The following is a 15,910-nucleotide window of genomic DNA, read 5'->3' as shown; positions in this document are numbered from 1 at the left end:
GGTAAGAATAGTGCAGAGATTCAAACCCTGAATCGACAAACATCGAGGCAAACGGGTTAACCACTATTCCACAGTCAATTTTGTCAATGCCCATCCCTAGTTGCTATATATCCAGCAGTCACCTCATACTCGGAGAATTTGGTGGGATCGGACAGTATCATGTCCTCCATCTTGGGCGGGTTGTCTCGAGTAGCCAAAGCCAGACACCTCAGCGTGTCCCGACCGGTCCCGTATTCACGAATCACAGACATGATCTTTTCCTTGATGGCTTTGCTTAACGGGACCTTGCTGTTCCCCACTCTGACATGGGTACATCTCTCGATGACACCCTCCGGTGCTCCCTGAAAGAAAGGTTCAAATGTTTGACACAGAAGGAGACCAAACCGGTTACTTGTGTGTTATGGCAAAGTATACCTTGACAAACATTTTCCCCAAGGAAGAACGAGACTTGTTGGGGGTGCAGTAGACAGACATGGACTTCCTGTCTCTGGAGAACTCCAGCGTGCACTCTTTCTTCATCAGTTGTTTGATCACCTGAATTTCCCATAGAGATAGTAAGAAAACTTGCTGCATGCAACGTGAGCAGGGAGGAAGTTGGTGTCACTCACGGAGTTGCAGGCATTAGCTCGATCAATTTTGGACAAGTTGTGGACTTCAGTGTCAAACGCGTTCATCTTCTCCACCAGACATGTCAGTGCAGTCTCTGTCGCCTCGCCGACCTTTTCATATACTCCTTTCACCTAAAACGGATTTAATATTCTGATTTTTTTATTTTCTATGTTCCAGTATTTAAAAATCAACCATACTGCATAACAGCCATAGAGAGTTCTGTCTAATATGTTGGTTACCTCAGTTAGAGAGTACTAAATATTAGGAGCCATTTCTGCAGCCCCGCTAGTCTAAATACGGTATTCTGGTTAACATTGCGTTAGTGGAATGTGAGTGAAGCACCAAAATCCAGTTGTTTTTATCAATATCAGAAGGCGGCCATTTTGCCACTTGCTGTCGAGTGAAAATGACATCACAGATGCTCAGGTCTGAGGTAACAACCAATCAAAGCTTAGCTTCAGAAAACAGGTGAGCTGTGATTGGTCGTTGCCTGAGCCCTGAGCAACTGTGATGTCATCTTCAGTCGACAGCATGTGGAAAAATGGCCACCCCCTGAGATGGGGAAAAAATGGCCGGATTTTACTGCATAATTCCTATCCTACAAATGTAATATTAATCAAAATGTCATGTTTAGACTAGTGAGGTCACATATAACATATTATTGTCAAGGAATGTTTAAGGTTGACTTCCTCTTTAAAAGGTTATCGTAATCAAGGACAGCAACAAGAGTAGCAGTAACCAGATATCTTCTGGTAGGAAAGAAAAAAAACTTACGGTATATCTGAAATGAAATTCAATTTCAACCTTAGATATCATTTGCATACAATTGAAAACTGGCTCCACCTGCACTATAACCTAATTACAATATATAGAGAATACTAGTGGGTTTAGGATAGAGGCCTGAAGAAATCCATTACATTACAGACAGAATATAATGAGAGCTCACAGAGGCAGTGCATAAAGCAACCCACAGCATGCTCACACAAACCAATACAAGGGCGCTTTTGGTTCACGATAACATATAATAAGGTTCACATTATTCTGCAGTTGGCTAGTGACCAGTCCAAGGTGCACAGGACCTCACTTCTCACCCCAAATCAGCTGGGATTGTCACAAGCTCAACTCCGACCTACATGAAGATAAGCAGTGTCAAAAATTGAACACTAGATGTCGCTCTTTAGCTCTATGTCACTACTATTTAGCTTTTTGACTTCCAGGTCTTGCCATACCACGACAGTCCATGTGGAATTTGGTTGATCTTATTCACAGCAAATATGACCCTACTATTTGTACAGGGTTGCTCTCGGTGTGATCACATGTCGACAAGTCAAGGTGCAGTGTGCCAAAGTGCTCAATTACACAAACATCCGGGAACAATTTGCATTGCCAGCAACAACAGTAGTGACAAAGGCGGAAGTGATATAAATGAAGAGGTGTGGCATATTGATTGAGTGCGTGTGGCAAGTGCGTCACTGTTGAGGGAGGGAATTCCATGACAAATCTCACACACTTACATTACAGATCGGGAACAATAATGGGAAACCATTTTTTTTTTGCTTGTCCTCAACAATCAAGTCATGTGTCTCATTTCTTACGCGCACCAAGTGTACACTGTGAATTTTAAAAGGTGAGCTTGTTGCAGTCCAAACCTCATTGAAGTCCAGCGATGAGTCATTACAAAGGGCACAGATGGTGGCCAGTTCCACCAGACCATCATACTGAGAGGATTTCACTTGTTTGCCGTCCTGGTATCTGTGGGAAACGTGCAGTAGATGCACCTCAGTCAGCATCACATTCAATCTATCGTCACTGAAAATCAATTGTCACGTCCCTTAAAATACTCACACGTTCCCCTCTGGCGCATACGTCGAACCTGTGATGGTAAACTCAGACAAAGAGCAGCTCTCGCCTTCAGCTTTGTTGAGAATGAACATCTGCAAATTCAAAAGACTGCATTAACGTCGGACAAACACAGGTGGGAGACACCATTGAAGACACAGCAGGTGGCAGCAGAAGCCTGACTAATCCCAATTGAACCTCAGCAGATCCTCCCTCTCACACAGGCATCATACAAACACACAGGGGTGACAAGAAATTAATTATAATCATAAACTAGTCACTTTAAAATCTATCACGACTACTGGGAAAACACACACTAAAACTAAAAGAAAATCTAGGGAGGTTACAATCAGATTTGAAGACAACGACAGGTAATTTGGTCTCACTTCTGGTTGGTTAATAGTAAAACTGAATATTCCAATTAAATTTCAAGTAGTATGTGATAGGGCTGGGTAACGATTCTAATTTCCTCAATCAATTCGATTCACTTCAACTCAATCCGATATCTATTAACTATGACACATCAATTCGTCCTAAATGTCAAGGACATGATAAGAACTCCACAAATATAAAAGTCCAAAGTAACTCATCAAATTATTTAGTTTACTAATGAAAGTAACACAAGTTCTAATCACTTAAGTGTTACACAAACATTGACATCAGCAAGGATGAGATAAAATTATTTTCAGAATTCCAATTCAATAATTGTACCGGTAAATATAAATGAAAAAGATAGTAAATAGTCTTAAAATGCAATAAGTTGGGTCTTTCACAAATGTAAGAAAATACTTAAATTCGTGTGAACAGTGAGTTTCAAGAAAACAGTAAGATGGGGGGGAAAAAACACCTTTAAAACTTCTATTTTTTAAGAATTTATGGGAAAAAGATATCAAAATAATCAATTCATAGCTTTATGACTCGATATATCGGGCTTGAAAAGGAAAATTGATTTGATATCGATTATTCGATTATTTTAAACCCAGCCCTAGTACATAAGCAAAAACACCTTTAGAGTTATCTTTGTATGTGTGCGTGCATATCATTTCATCTCCAGTGCCTTCATATTAAGTTCATTATGAATAATTTCCAGTGACAATTTGGTAAATATTTGCACACTTAACGGATTTGTCTTTTCTTTTTTTTCTTTTTTTAAATCAAAGAAGCAAAACAACTTCTAATGACAACGTTTAAAGCTCAAATGAATTACTGAGCAGGCAAGTAAAGTGTTCTTTACAATAACAAATCAATCTTATCACAGAGACAACGGAAGCACTGTTTGGCTGCTTTTCAGCTTGGTGACGCAAGGTCAGTTACATAAGAGAAGAAAGTCATCCAACTGCTTAATGGAGGAACGACAAGTGCCTGCATGTTACCTTATGGCTAAATAACCTGCAGCGTGATCACAAGGGAAACAGTATTTATTTTCACAGTGTCACTTGAGCAAGCCGTAACGGTCGGTCGGGCAACATAGCATCCTATTCAAACAGCGGAGGACAAAACAACTTTGTAATGAGACTTACTCTGCAGACAGACATCTGATTGGTGGTCAGAGTTCCAGTCTTGTCCGAACAAATGACAGAAGTGCAGCCCAGAGTTTCCACTGATGGCAAGCTGCGGACGATGGCGTTCTTCTTGGCCATGCGGCGGGTGCCCAGAGCCAAACACGTGGTAATAACGGCAGGCAAACCTTCCGGGATGGCGGCCACAGCTAGCGCCACGGCAATCTTGAAGTAGTAGACAGCCCCACGGATCCAGGAGCCCCCGTGCACAGGGTCGTTGAAATGGCCGATGTTGATTATCCACACCGCAATGCAGATGAGGGAAATGACCTTGGAAAGCTGTTCGCCAAACTCATCCAGTTTCTGTTGCAGGGGGGTCTTCTCCTGCTCAGTTGCTGCCATCTCGTCACGGATCTTACCAATCTCTGTGTTAACACCCGTGGCCACCACCACACCCACAGCCTTCCCAGACGCAATGTTGGTACCCTGAAATGAGAAAATTTAAATATTTTCCCCTTGACATCGACTGACAAAACAATGTCAATAGGATGTTCCATAGTTGGTGGAGAAGTACACTAACAGAGAATAGCATGTTCTTCTTGTCTTGATTGACAGCACGAGGGTCAGGCACAGGATCTGTATGTTTGATGACAGAGATAGACTCTCCTGCAAAGACAAGCACAGGTTTCATTGTTAAGACAACAGACAATTTGCCATAAAAACAGGGGATCGTCTTAAATGTATCTACATGCAGTGGTGACTAGATTAAATTGTTTTATTCTTCTACAACTATTTTAGTCAAGGAAGATATTTAGACTGCAAATGTCAAATTACATTTCAGTCAGAGGTCTTCAATAGGCTTGACCAAAGTAGCGGATCAACTTACCAGTTAGAATGGACTGGTCCACTCTCAAAGTTGTTGATTTGATTGAACATATTCGGATATCAGCAGGCACTTTGTCTCCAACTGAAACCGAAACATATCATACCATAACATATCAGTGCAAAAATGAATGAGAAGTAAGTCATGTCAGTTTATACCGGTGATAAGGAGCTGATTTTTAACAAAAGATGAAGGTATTCTAGCGCATAACGAAATACATCGCTGTTCATATTTCACAATTTTTTGTGTGGTGAAGGAGTTGATATTTCAGGGGAAGTGGAGCTTCCCTTGCAGTCTTAGAGGAATCACCACTGGTGTGACGGCACCGGAATCTGCATTTTCTTTACATGGTAACTGTTTAGCACAATTCCATTTTCTATGACAGTTTCAGACGTCAACCCTGTGGGAACACTAGTTGATGCATCTTAAAAGAGAATGTGTTTGGTTTCCACAATGGGTTGGGGAATCGAGGTCCATAAAGTAAAAACCCCGCCACAGATTGGTTTCAGTCACAGGTGAACTCAAATGTCAGGCAAGCTCGTCTCAACCTGTTGAGTAGAGGCCCCTGTGGCTAAAGACAAACTGTTTCAGGGTTTTTAATTTCTGGACCTGGACTCTCCACCAACCCTGGGAGTTCATACACGTGAAATTACACCTGATGCTCTTTTGACAATGCTCTGGATCGTTTCATGGCACCCTGCAAATCTTCTCGGGTGATGTGACGTAAAGGAAACAGAAATGTGCATGTTATCCTGGGGCTTTTTTTTTCTCGAGTTCAAACAGCAACAGTGCAACAAGTTGGCAAGCTGCACAAGACAATTTGAAACCGTATGGGGAATGATGATCCTATCTTTTAGAAAAGGAATGCAAAACACGTACATTTCTATACATTGTTGAACAAGGTCCCACGGTGGTCTCTGCGAAAGCCCCGATTATAAAATGACACGTGGCTTGTATCATAGCTGCATGTCTGATGTTTGTAACAAACCAGTCGACATCAAAATCGCTAAAGCGTAAATTACTGGAGCACACGGCTTGCCCTAAAGCTATTATGGTGTCTGTGCCAAGTAGCATGTCGACCAGGGGTAGGCAACCCTGGTCTATGTAGGAGGGAGACATCTAAAACATGCAGGGTTGCCTACCCCTGATGTAGGCAAACCCATCCAGTATTCAGGATTTTTGCCGTGAGGACTATTTACTACAGTTTTACAACACCAAAGTGTGCTATCGACCCAGATTCTACTGTTGGCCACAATGCAACATAAGATTCTACTTAAATGGTAAGCCATTCAGTGTTTCCCACAGTTTTGAAATCTATTTGGGTGGGTGCACACCAGCGGGCGGGGTTGGGGGTCGGGGGGGGGGGTCTCAGTCCTGTTTCTACGTCTCCTCTAGCCTCACGATCCACAAAGTGACGGAGAATTACATGCAGGATATCTGGTCGCGACACGTTTGATTTAATTTTTTAAAATACATTTTCTTGAAAACTTCTTGGGTGATGGCCAGTTTACTTGGGTGGCCCACCCAAGTATTAACACGGTGTGGGAAACACCATTTGAAAGTTTGAAACAACTATTCCATAGTTACAACAACAAAGTCTCCATTTCCTATTTATGTATTTAGGCCACATTTTATTTATTTTCCAGAAAAAAAACACATCTTCCCCCCCTGGAAATACGTCATATAAAATTACGAATCCAGCCGGAATTCGTTCGCTGACGTTGGCACAATATGTGAATTTGGATTTTAGGAGCGAGTCCAGCCCCTGGTGTTTACTAACAAAATGAACCAATTGAACAGATATGAGCTAAAATCTGCAGGTGGTAATTTGGTGGTTGTGGAATCTAAATGGAGGAAGCGGAAGCTAATCGCAGAGGGGTTGTCACAAGGCCTTGGGCAGTGCTGACATCACTGCAGGAAAGGAGAAAGAGATCCAAGGAAAGGAGGGAATGGAGGACTTGTGAGCCATAAATGGCTTGTCTCAAAGGAAATGACCAATTTGGGATTGTGGCGACCCAATTCAGCTTCCTAATGCTGCATAACATGAAACTGGGGAAATGGCTCAAGTTCAAACTATATGCACTGTGTAAGGCTATACTCGCCCCGTGTTCAACAGCAAATATAAGACAAGACTGTTAAGAATGACTTGTAGGCATGTAGACATCAAGACAGTACCTACAGTGCAATGAAAAACAATTTGCCCCTTGCCGGGGTTTTTTTTTGGGGGGGGGGGGGGGGGGGCACTGTCATTACACTTTGGTTTTTCAGATCATAAAATCAATTTCAACAGCTCAAAAAGACAACCCAAGTTAATATAAAGCGGGGGGAAATCCAAACCTATCTGACAGGTCCATTATGAAAAAGTAATTGCACCCTGAACTCTTGTTAGCAATAACTAAAATCAAGCATTTGTAATAAATGATGAGGAGTCTTTTCACGATGCTGTGAAGCTGGACTGGTGTCCTGCAGCTTAGATGTTTCAGCCCTCCAACACACTTGATTCTAAAGATCAGGACCGTTATCAGGTTTCTGCAGAGCTTGCTGATGAGCCGATTATAGTATGAATCAGGTGTGTTGGGAGGATGGAAACAGCATTCCGGCCCTCAAGGACTAGGATTGGGGAAGCCTGCTGTGGAGGAATTTTGGCTCTCTTCACAGAATTGTTTCAACTCAGTCATAGTGTAGGATTTTCCAGCATAGCACAACATCTCAATTGGATTTAAGCTTTTGTTTCTTTGAGCCATTCACAGGTGGACCTGCTAGCATGCGTCGTCATCCTTCTGCATACAATAGATAGACCAAGACCACTCATGGCCTGACGATTGCCTGCAAGACTTTCTGGTTGATAGCAGAATTCACCATTCCATTACTCACAAAAACTTGTACAAATCCTGAAATAGTAAAGCAGCATGATGTTGTTTTGTGAACTCCTGGATAAGTCATGCACTTATGGGGCTCTATATTTGTAGACCGCGTAGCTGCAATGAAGCGTAATAACTGACGCAGCTTAATATTCAACAAACCGTAACTAAGTTGTGTGTAAAATAATGACATCCAAGTCAAATCTGTGTACAAGTTGCATTCCTCATTTGAGGATTACTTGTGAAAATATACATTTTTAGGTTTTGATTTTGGCCGTTGGATGAATTGGTCCTTATTTTTTTTACTTTACGAGATCATTTCGCGAAACGGATTAAATGCCTTAAGCCTGATCCGGCCCACCGGCCGTACATTTGACACCCCTGGTAATAGTACGCAATCTTAGTGAATTTGACTAACGTGCAGGCAGACATATTCTGAACTACGGGGTTAAGTGTGGCAGATATATTTCATTTAGGATATGAAAACAGCGTGCAACAAACCCTCTGAATCATATAAATCAATTAATTGAAAGCATCATCAGAAGAGACATGCAGCTTGCATTGTACTTAACAAGCAGCTCTTTGAAGTCAATTGCCTTCAATTAGTCCACATGTCTCATGAGCGGAGCGGGGAGCAGACGAAAGTGCCTTGGGTGTTTAGTTTGCAATTTAGCCTACTTCTTTATAAAATAAAATAAAATAAAAAGTGAAAGTGAACAATTGGTGTAGCTCGCCACTGCGCACAGTTAGACCGGCATTTGCACCAACCTGCACTGTGCCCAAATATTGGAGTATGTTTGATAGGCTGACAACTCCTCAGAAGGTTCACCACTGTTCCCAGTTTAGTGGCTCACTTTTGTGTCTAAGTTTCTGAAACAATTATTTATTGGGTTAATGATTGCGCACATTCTAGATGCATGTTTGTGCTTTATGATACTCCGTTTTAAATGTTTTGCTGCCACCTTGCGGAGTCTACACACAATTACAAACCCGTTTTGGAAGTGTGGGGCAGCAAATACTGGCCGATTTTTTTGCGAGTGAATAGGTGGGGCTCACTCACCATACTTGGGCTGTTTTTGGGAGATATCGAAATCGAAAAAAAAAAAAAAAAAAGAAGCTAAAAATGCAACAATGCTAAAAACAAAACAAAAATTGAAATCAAAAAGGGGGCAAATACTTTTTAATGCCACTGTAAATGCTGAGCCTATACAAGGGAATCACTATTGTAATATAAAACCAATGTGACCTTTAGAGATGGGAAGGGCCCAACAATGTACAAAGCCAAAAATGGAAAAAGTATTCCAATATCTTCCCCAATGCTCTGATCAGGTTTAAATGTAGGCGTATGATGGCAGCTGTCTCCACATCAATGCGACAACACAAGAAGAGACAAAAGGACATGGCCCTCTACTCGATACTGTACTTAGAATACAAACCATCATAATACATTCCATTAACAGGCCGGTGTCTATTTTCACTGTTGTCACTGTCCGTTTTCAGCCTTTTTACAGTTCCGTGTGCTTGAACAACACATGGGGATTGGTGCTTCACTTGTGATACTTGGAGAAGGTAGATGACTGGCAACTCATTAAGTGTCCTCACAATGGTGCCAGAAAGGTTGATCTGTCAGCAGCCATTGTCCAATCCAGACAGACAACATTTCTCAGAAGGACTGACGTCTGACACAGTAGCATCCAAACACGGAACCACTAGAACAATAAAAGCTTCACTTCTGAGAAGGTCACTAATCCTGGCTCATGGATAGGTCAGCCTACTGTACCAATGCTCCATGTTGGGATGGATATATTAAATACACACACACAAGTATACTTTTGTAATCAATGTCAGTTGCAAATTTCCACTTTAAAATTCAATTGATGTTCCCCCTTCAGCTTCATTACAGGAACTAACCGTACGTGGCATTTTTTTTTGCTTATCCTTTGTGGTTATGCAACACTTCCTGTCTTCATTATTTTTGATGAAAGACTGCTTCTTAGACTGACTTTCCAACAATGGTGCCTGCAGCTGAGTTTTGGGTTTTTGAGAAACACTGGGATTGTCCAGGGTCTTTGGTACACTGCAGGCCTGCTCTGAGTAAGTGCGTGTGTAAATCAGCTGTCGTTTTGTGTCAACATCCTGCTTGGTAGCGGTCCAAGCATCTCATCAGCCATCCACACTTTTGCACCTCTGTGTTTGCCAACAGGTGATGAGGTCCATAGAGTTCAGGCTTGGTGATACATTGCACCCAGTATGACTCACAGAGGTACTTTTTAAATAGACCTTTCAACAGCAAGCGAGGCAGTGGCACAACGTAAGCTGGCAGCTTTGACTGGCACCTGCCCCTGCCGTGTGTTCGGACGCAGCGTGAGGTTTAGCCGGCTGGCCAGGCTTCCTCGGGGGCAGCCAGGAGGGTCCGGTCCATGTGCTGATGGCAGCAGGACAAAAGGTTGACATTCTGTCAAGTCAAGAGGGCCATTACACAGGAGTCGACATGACAGCTCTCCGAAGCAGCCTTTCTTCAACAACCACCTCAATGAAAATTTGCTCTCCTAATGAAAATGTACGTTGGCATTGGCAACTAACTGCAATTTGTTTTAACACACATTTTGACACATTTGCTCTGTGACTCAGTGGTTCTAAGGAGCAACTTTATATATTTGAGGAGTAATTTTTTGCAGGTTGACCTACAGCAACGGTTTTATTAAACAATAAAAATATGACAATATAGGAAGGTGTAGCACTGCAGCTAGTATTCGAGTATCCTACTGAAAATTCTATCAGATAATCAAGTAGTTATACGTTTGCTTGGTTAAAGATCAATTATGAACACAAAAGAGAAAATAAGACATCACCTATAATTACAATTTATTTTCTTTTTTTAATATAATCAAGAGTCTTTATTTTTTAAATTCACCATTCACCAAACTCAAAAATAAACAGCCATTTTGAAACTTCACTTGAGCAGCTAGCATTTTGGCATGCAGCATAACAGACTAGGAATGAGACTAAGGGTGCACTCACACGAGGGCCATTTCTTCCGTATCGTACTGAAGCCTGATTGCTGCCCCCCCCCCCCCCCCTCCCCCCTCCCCCTCCGACCCACACTCACATTACTGTAACCAAACCGTGCCCGGGCCCAGTTGCCCCCAAAATATACGTCATAACGTTGATTCACGCAAGAAGAAGACTGCACTTCATCATCAGACCAACGTGAGCCCTTTGCTGCTGCCATCTCTCTGCTAGGGACGCTCTGGTTGTTGTCTGGTCAACAGTTCAGGTCGCTCGCTATACACGTTGCACGTACGTACACGTCATGGTTACGTTTTGCCGCCGCGGCTTTGCGCATGTGCGGCCAACTGTACCGTTCTTTGGCCCACCTCTTCAATCGTGCTAAATTGGGGATCCGAACCGTAGACGGATCGATTGCACACTACTAGACTTTAGCAGCAAGCGTGCTTTGGCACGGTACAATGGCCTTAGTGTGAGTGCGCCCTAATATTCTTTATACCAGTGTTTCTCAACCCTGGTCCTCGGGGCACACTATCCAGCCTGTTTTCCATATGTCCTTACACCAACACAGGTGATTCCAAAGACAGCTCATCAGCAAGCCTGATAATGATCCTCTGCGTTGGAATAGGGAGACATGGAAAACAGACTGAATAGTGTGCCCCGAGGACCAGGGCTGAGAAACACTGCTTTAGGCCTGGGTCACACGGAAGCAAAGACGGCTTCGTTCCTCAAAAAAAATATTGTACACAGAAACGTTTCAAGACATGCGTGTGTCCAAAAGAAGATGCTGAGGACGTTTAACGGCTGTAATGTATATACCAAGTCTGGAGTGGTGCTGTAGCGCAGCCACAGGGAGTTAACGGAAAGCGTAGAAGAAAGAATCAGCGAAGAAGGTGATCTGAATATATTACTGGATAGCCGATAAGACAAGACTTTTGAATCTGCGAGGCCGCCATACTACTCGTTTCTCGGCATACGATCCTATACATTTACAGTATCGAAATTGGAGAACATTTGAGATAGTACTTAGTAGAAACAGCATGATTTATGATGTTTTAAATTTGTGAGGACTTCAGACATTTTACAACTTGCCTTAAATACATGTATAAATTATATGCTTCCGCCTCCAACTTCCTGTGCATAGGTGGCCTAAGCGCGTTGCCACTTGAACGCCTCTTCGCATTTTTGCTTTTTAATGTGTTTTTAGAGTAGATTATTCTATTTGCTTTGAAGTGTATTACATAACCATTATAATCAGCCTGCTTTCATGAATGACTACAGAAACCAAAATATGAATACTGTTGAGAAGCTGAAATCAGAGTATTTGGACAATTTTATCTTAACTTAATGGCTCCCAAAAACGTATAAATAAGTTCTATTTTAAATGTTTTAAGTGTCCCAAAGATGTATTTATACGTTTTATGCTAGGGCATACAGAAGGCTTTGATACAGCCTCTCAACTGCAAAGAATGGTTGAATAAATGGTAGTTATTACACAAACGGCCAGCAGGTGGCAGCAGAGCAAATGAGATGAACCAGGGCCATGTTGAAAAAACCCTCAATTACTCACAATTCTAAATAGATTTGTGAATAATGATGAAACTTAGCTATATTCTAATGCTAATTGCTGCAAAACGGAAACAGATAGAAGTGCACTTTTTTTCCTGATAAAAGAAGATACTTTAATCTTTCTTTTGGTAGGTTCAATGTTTTTATAGCAATAGAACACAATATTCTGTGGGCCTTGCAAAATCAGTCAAAATCCAGTAAAACAGCCGGCCGGGAGTGAAGGGGATCGCTTCTGTGAAAATGGCTGGGAGTGAATGAGTTAAACAATGGTTCTAAACAATTACCGGTACTCTATTATTAAAACAGTTGTCGATTAATTTGATAATCGATTGACCTCTAATTTATATGAGGTGCAAAATGCAATTTTTGACTCACAGATTGCGATGTAAGCTGCTTGTTATAAGCAGATCCCTTTAATTGCTCGACAAACTATACAAATGTGGACTTCCAGGCATACCAAACATTTTGCTTCACGTTCATGTTATACTGAGCAACTTGGAATAAGCAGGACCCTGACTCCACTGAAGTGTTCAGGAAATAGAGTGCGTACCGAGAAGGAGCAGAGGGATTAATTTATGGCCAAAGCAACTGCATCTACCAACCTTACAGCAATAAACCAAGCCCAAAAACAATCTCATCAGTAAAACCAAGTGTTTATGTACCCAGCTGACAATATGGTTGAATTCCATATTGTGTTGACTTGGATGCAAAACCATTTGGGACTGATCTGACTTCTGTTATGCAATAACAGCAAGGTCTCCTTGAGATCTCAGCTTTGCCTTTTGCCGTTATGAATCTTAAGCAGCCGCCAGCTCAGCCTGCACATAGCATGTAACTGTGTTGCCGTTCCCATGGCAACAAAAAATAAGACCACAGAAGCTTTTGTCAAATTTAACAGGGTGCTTGGCAGACTGAGGCAAAATTAAGTGTGTAATCCTGTATCCAAAATGTTAAGATGTTTGCACTACAGACATTTGATTTACTATATTACAGAGAAGAAGTTTTGAAAAGACGCAAACTACAGAGTTCACTCACTTTCCGTCCGCAATAGGTGAATTCCCGCAAAGTAGAGGTAGTAAAAAAAAAAAAAAAAGGGGGGGGGGTAAACATCTACTGACCCATAACAAACCCATCCGTTCCCACCCTTCTAAACACTTGTTAACTTGGTACATCTAATAAGAAAAATAGCTGCACTGTCCAGTACACTAGTTGTGTGGCTTTTTCTATACGAATAAGTTCACGGCTTTAAATAATAAGGTTATAAATATTTCTTTGTCATTACAAAAAAGGTTTTCCAATTTTTTGGGATGGATCCAGTTTACGAGTACAAGAACATGTCCACCTTCACCGAGCAGTATGGAAATGCAATCCACTGCCATCCGCGTTGAATTAACAAGCAGGAATGCCGTAAGTTCCGTTTTATTATACTTTTTGCATACGAGTGTGAATATTAATGCTTATTTTTGTCAAAATGTTACTATCAATAATTTGGTGGACTTTCGTTTGCAATGGTGCTTCAGTACTATGTTGACTTATTATGTTATGGACCCAAATAAAAATCCGTGATAGAGTAAATCCGCAATAAGTGAACCGCAAAGTAGCAAGCGACCACTATACATTTAAATTAAGTAACTACACACAAAACCACAAAATACAGCATCAGTAGAAAAATATAAATGACTAACATTCATGGCACAAAAAAAGAATGCCATCAAGCGATGTCTTTCTTTTTTTCCCTCATCTTTGATTCCTACTGTGTTGCAGTATCGCAGCATATACTTGTCCCTGTAAAGTATTAGTTAATGTTAGATTTAACTTGTGCCACCTTTATCTACTCGTTTTGGATGAAACCTACACATAAAAGTTGGGTATGTAACGCCAACAGGCAGCGCCTGTCAGCAAGATGGGGCCATTTATCTCAGTCTTGCTGACAAGTCATGAACCTTTGCCAAAAGGCAGTCCCTCGGTGACACTGGAGGCTTGGCAGACTACATTAAATGCCACATACTATCCACGGTGTCTGGAATCCTAGTGGAGGGTGCAGTGCTGATGGGTAGGGTCATTGTGCATTGAGCATGGAGGGGTAAGCTTCACCACAAAGTGCTTCCCTATAAGGCCATCTCTCTTGGACACAATAGGAGCAGATGAGAGCCTCCCCCTTGCCACCCCCCTCACAGAGCTGTACCACCCACCAGCCCAACAACCTCAAAGCCAGCTCAGAACAAACCCACTGAGATCTGTGAAAGGACAGAAAGCTACCAGCAACAAAAATGTAACCTGGAAACATACACTGCTACCTGTCGATGAAAGGACTAAATTCAGTGAGAAATATTATCAGATATTTTCTCTCCAGGTACTCGGATTTCCTCCCACACTCCAAAAACATGAATGTTAGGTTCAGTGAAGACTCTTAATATAAGTGTTAACTATGGCTGCATGATATTGGAAAAACATCCAATATGCGATATGTACCTAAAGAAATTAAATTTTTATTATCTAATGAAATAATTACATTTTTTCATGCGGCAAAGTAAACTAACTTAATGTATTCTTACTTAATTAATTGTAATTCTCTCGATAATGTTCCCTTATTGGATGGCGGTGCACATTATAGTTAGCATCTGATTAGTCAAATTCAAATAAAAGCATAAAATTGCATATGAAACTTATTGCATGTTTTTGCGATATGCATATTGCATGGGCCAATACCACAATATCGATATTTTTCCCATATATTATGCAGCCCTAGTGTGAATTGTAAATAGTTACTTTTTCAAGGTAGGGCTAAGTAATTAATTGAATCAAAATCAACATCACAACGCAACTTCCAAATAGCAAAGGCTGCAATTGGGTGGGGTGGGGGGGTGTTACGACACAAAAACACTAGTTCAATCAGGGTTGTTTTAGCTTTCATCTAACCTACACAAGCAAAACATTTAAGTATAATATATCTTTATTCGATCTATTTTATTCTAAATACATTGGAAGAGGAGCTTGAAAAAAAAAAAATTAATCGGGCCAAACCCTCATAAGTCACAATTTGGTATATATATAAAAAAAAAAAAGTATACTATTGGTCAGTCCACGTGTGTGGGTGTTATTTTTTACAATACAGTAAAGGTTTCGGCACAACGCCAGCAATATTTAAATTGCAAAATTAGATTATATTTAAAAAATGTTCAATCATAATCCAGGCTGTACCCCATCTTTTGCCCAAAGTTAGCTGGTATAGGCAGATCTAATATTGGGCTTCATTTTGTAATTGTTTGAGACTATTTCTTCACTACTCATATGGATGAAATACTGACAGTAAAAATGATCTCTGGTGAAACAAATCCATCCATCATCTAAGCCGCTTATCGAATTGGGCAAAAACTTTGATTATTGACATTGTGTGAACTAGTCTACAATGATCAACGTCATCTACCTCGGCTCAGAAGCAAACGTACCAATTGTTGGACAAGGCACATCAGTTACTTTGAAGGTTCAGAAAAACACTATTATTGAAAATGAATATTGTAAATGTCTTGAAGTCAGATAAGCTTTAGACTTCATGCAGTTATCAGTTACAACTGAAGCTGTTGACACCAAAGCCAAGAGATTCTACATGTCACCACAAAATTCAAATGAACTGTATCGCA

At 41.1% G+C, this 15,910-nt stretch overlaps 1 protein-coding gene across 2 annotated transcripts in view; it reads right to left on the bottom strand.

The window, feature by feature from the left end:
• Nucleotides 1-15,910, bottom strand: part of atp2a2a (ATPase sarcoplasmic/endoplasmic reticulum Ca2+ transporting 2a) — a 32,783-nt gene that overhangs the window by 7,609 nt on the left and 9,264 nt on the right. For both annotated transcript variants that reach the window (XM_086075479.1, XM_086075478.1), the window contains exons 6-13: nt 4,834-4,914; nt 4,528-4,613; nt 3,969-4,433; nt 2,455-2,543; nt 2,259-2,361; nt 609-740; nt 415-534; nt 123-341 (exon numbers count right to left, since the gene is read on the bottom strand). In XM_086075479.1, coding sequence (XP_085931605.1) covers nt 123-341; nt 415-534; nt 609-740; nt 2,259-2,361; nt 2,455-2,543; nt 3,969-4,433; nt 4,528-4,613; nt 4,834-4,914 — 1,295 coding nt within the window. The remainder of the gene's footprint in view (nt 1-122; nt 342-414; nt 535-608; nt 741-2,258; nt 2,362-2,454; nt 2,544-3,968; nt 4,434-4,527; nt 4,614-4,833; nt 4,915-15,910) is intronic.

The sequence above is a fragment of the Leptonotus elevatus genome, chromosome 5 (genome assembly GCF_054856555.1).
Source record: "Leptonotus elevatus isolate MCC_2025b chromosome 5, RoL_Lele_1.0, whole genome shotgun sequence".
NCBI lineage: Eukaryota > Metazoa > Chordata > Actinopteri > Syngnathiformes > Syngnathidae > Leptonotus > Leptonotus elevatus.
Note: the sequence above shows the minus strand (reverse complement) of the source record. Positions and strands in the feature narration are given on the sequence as shown.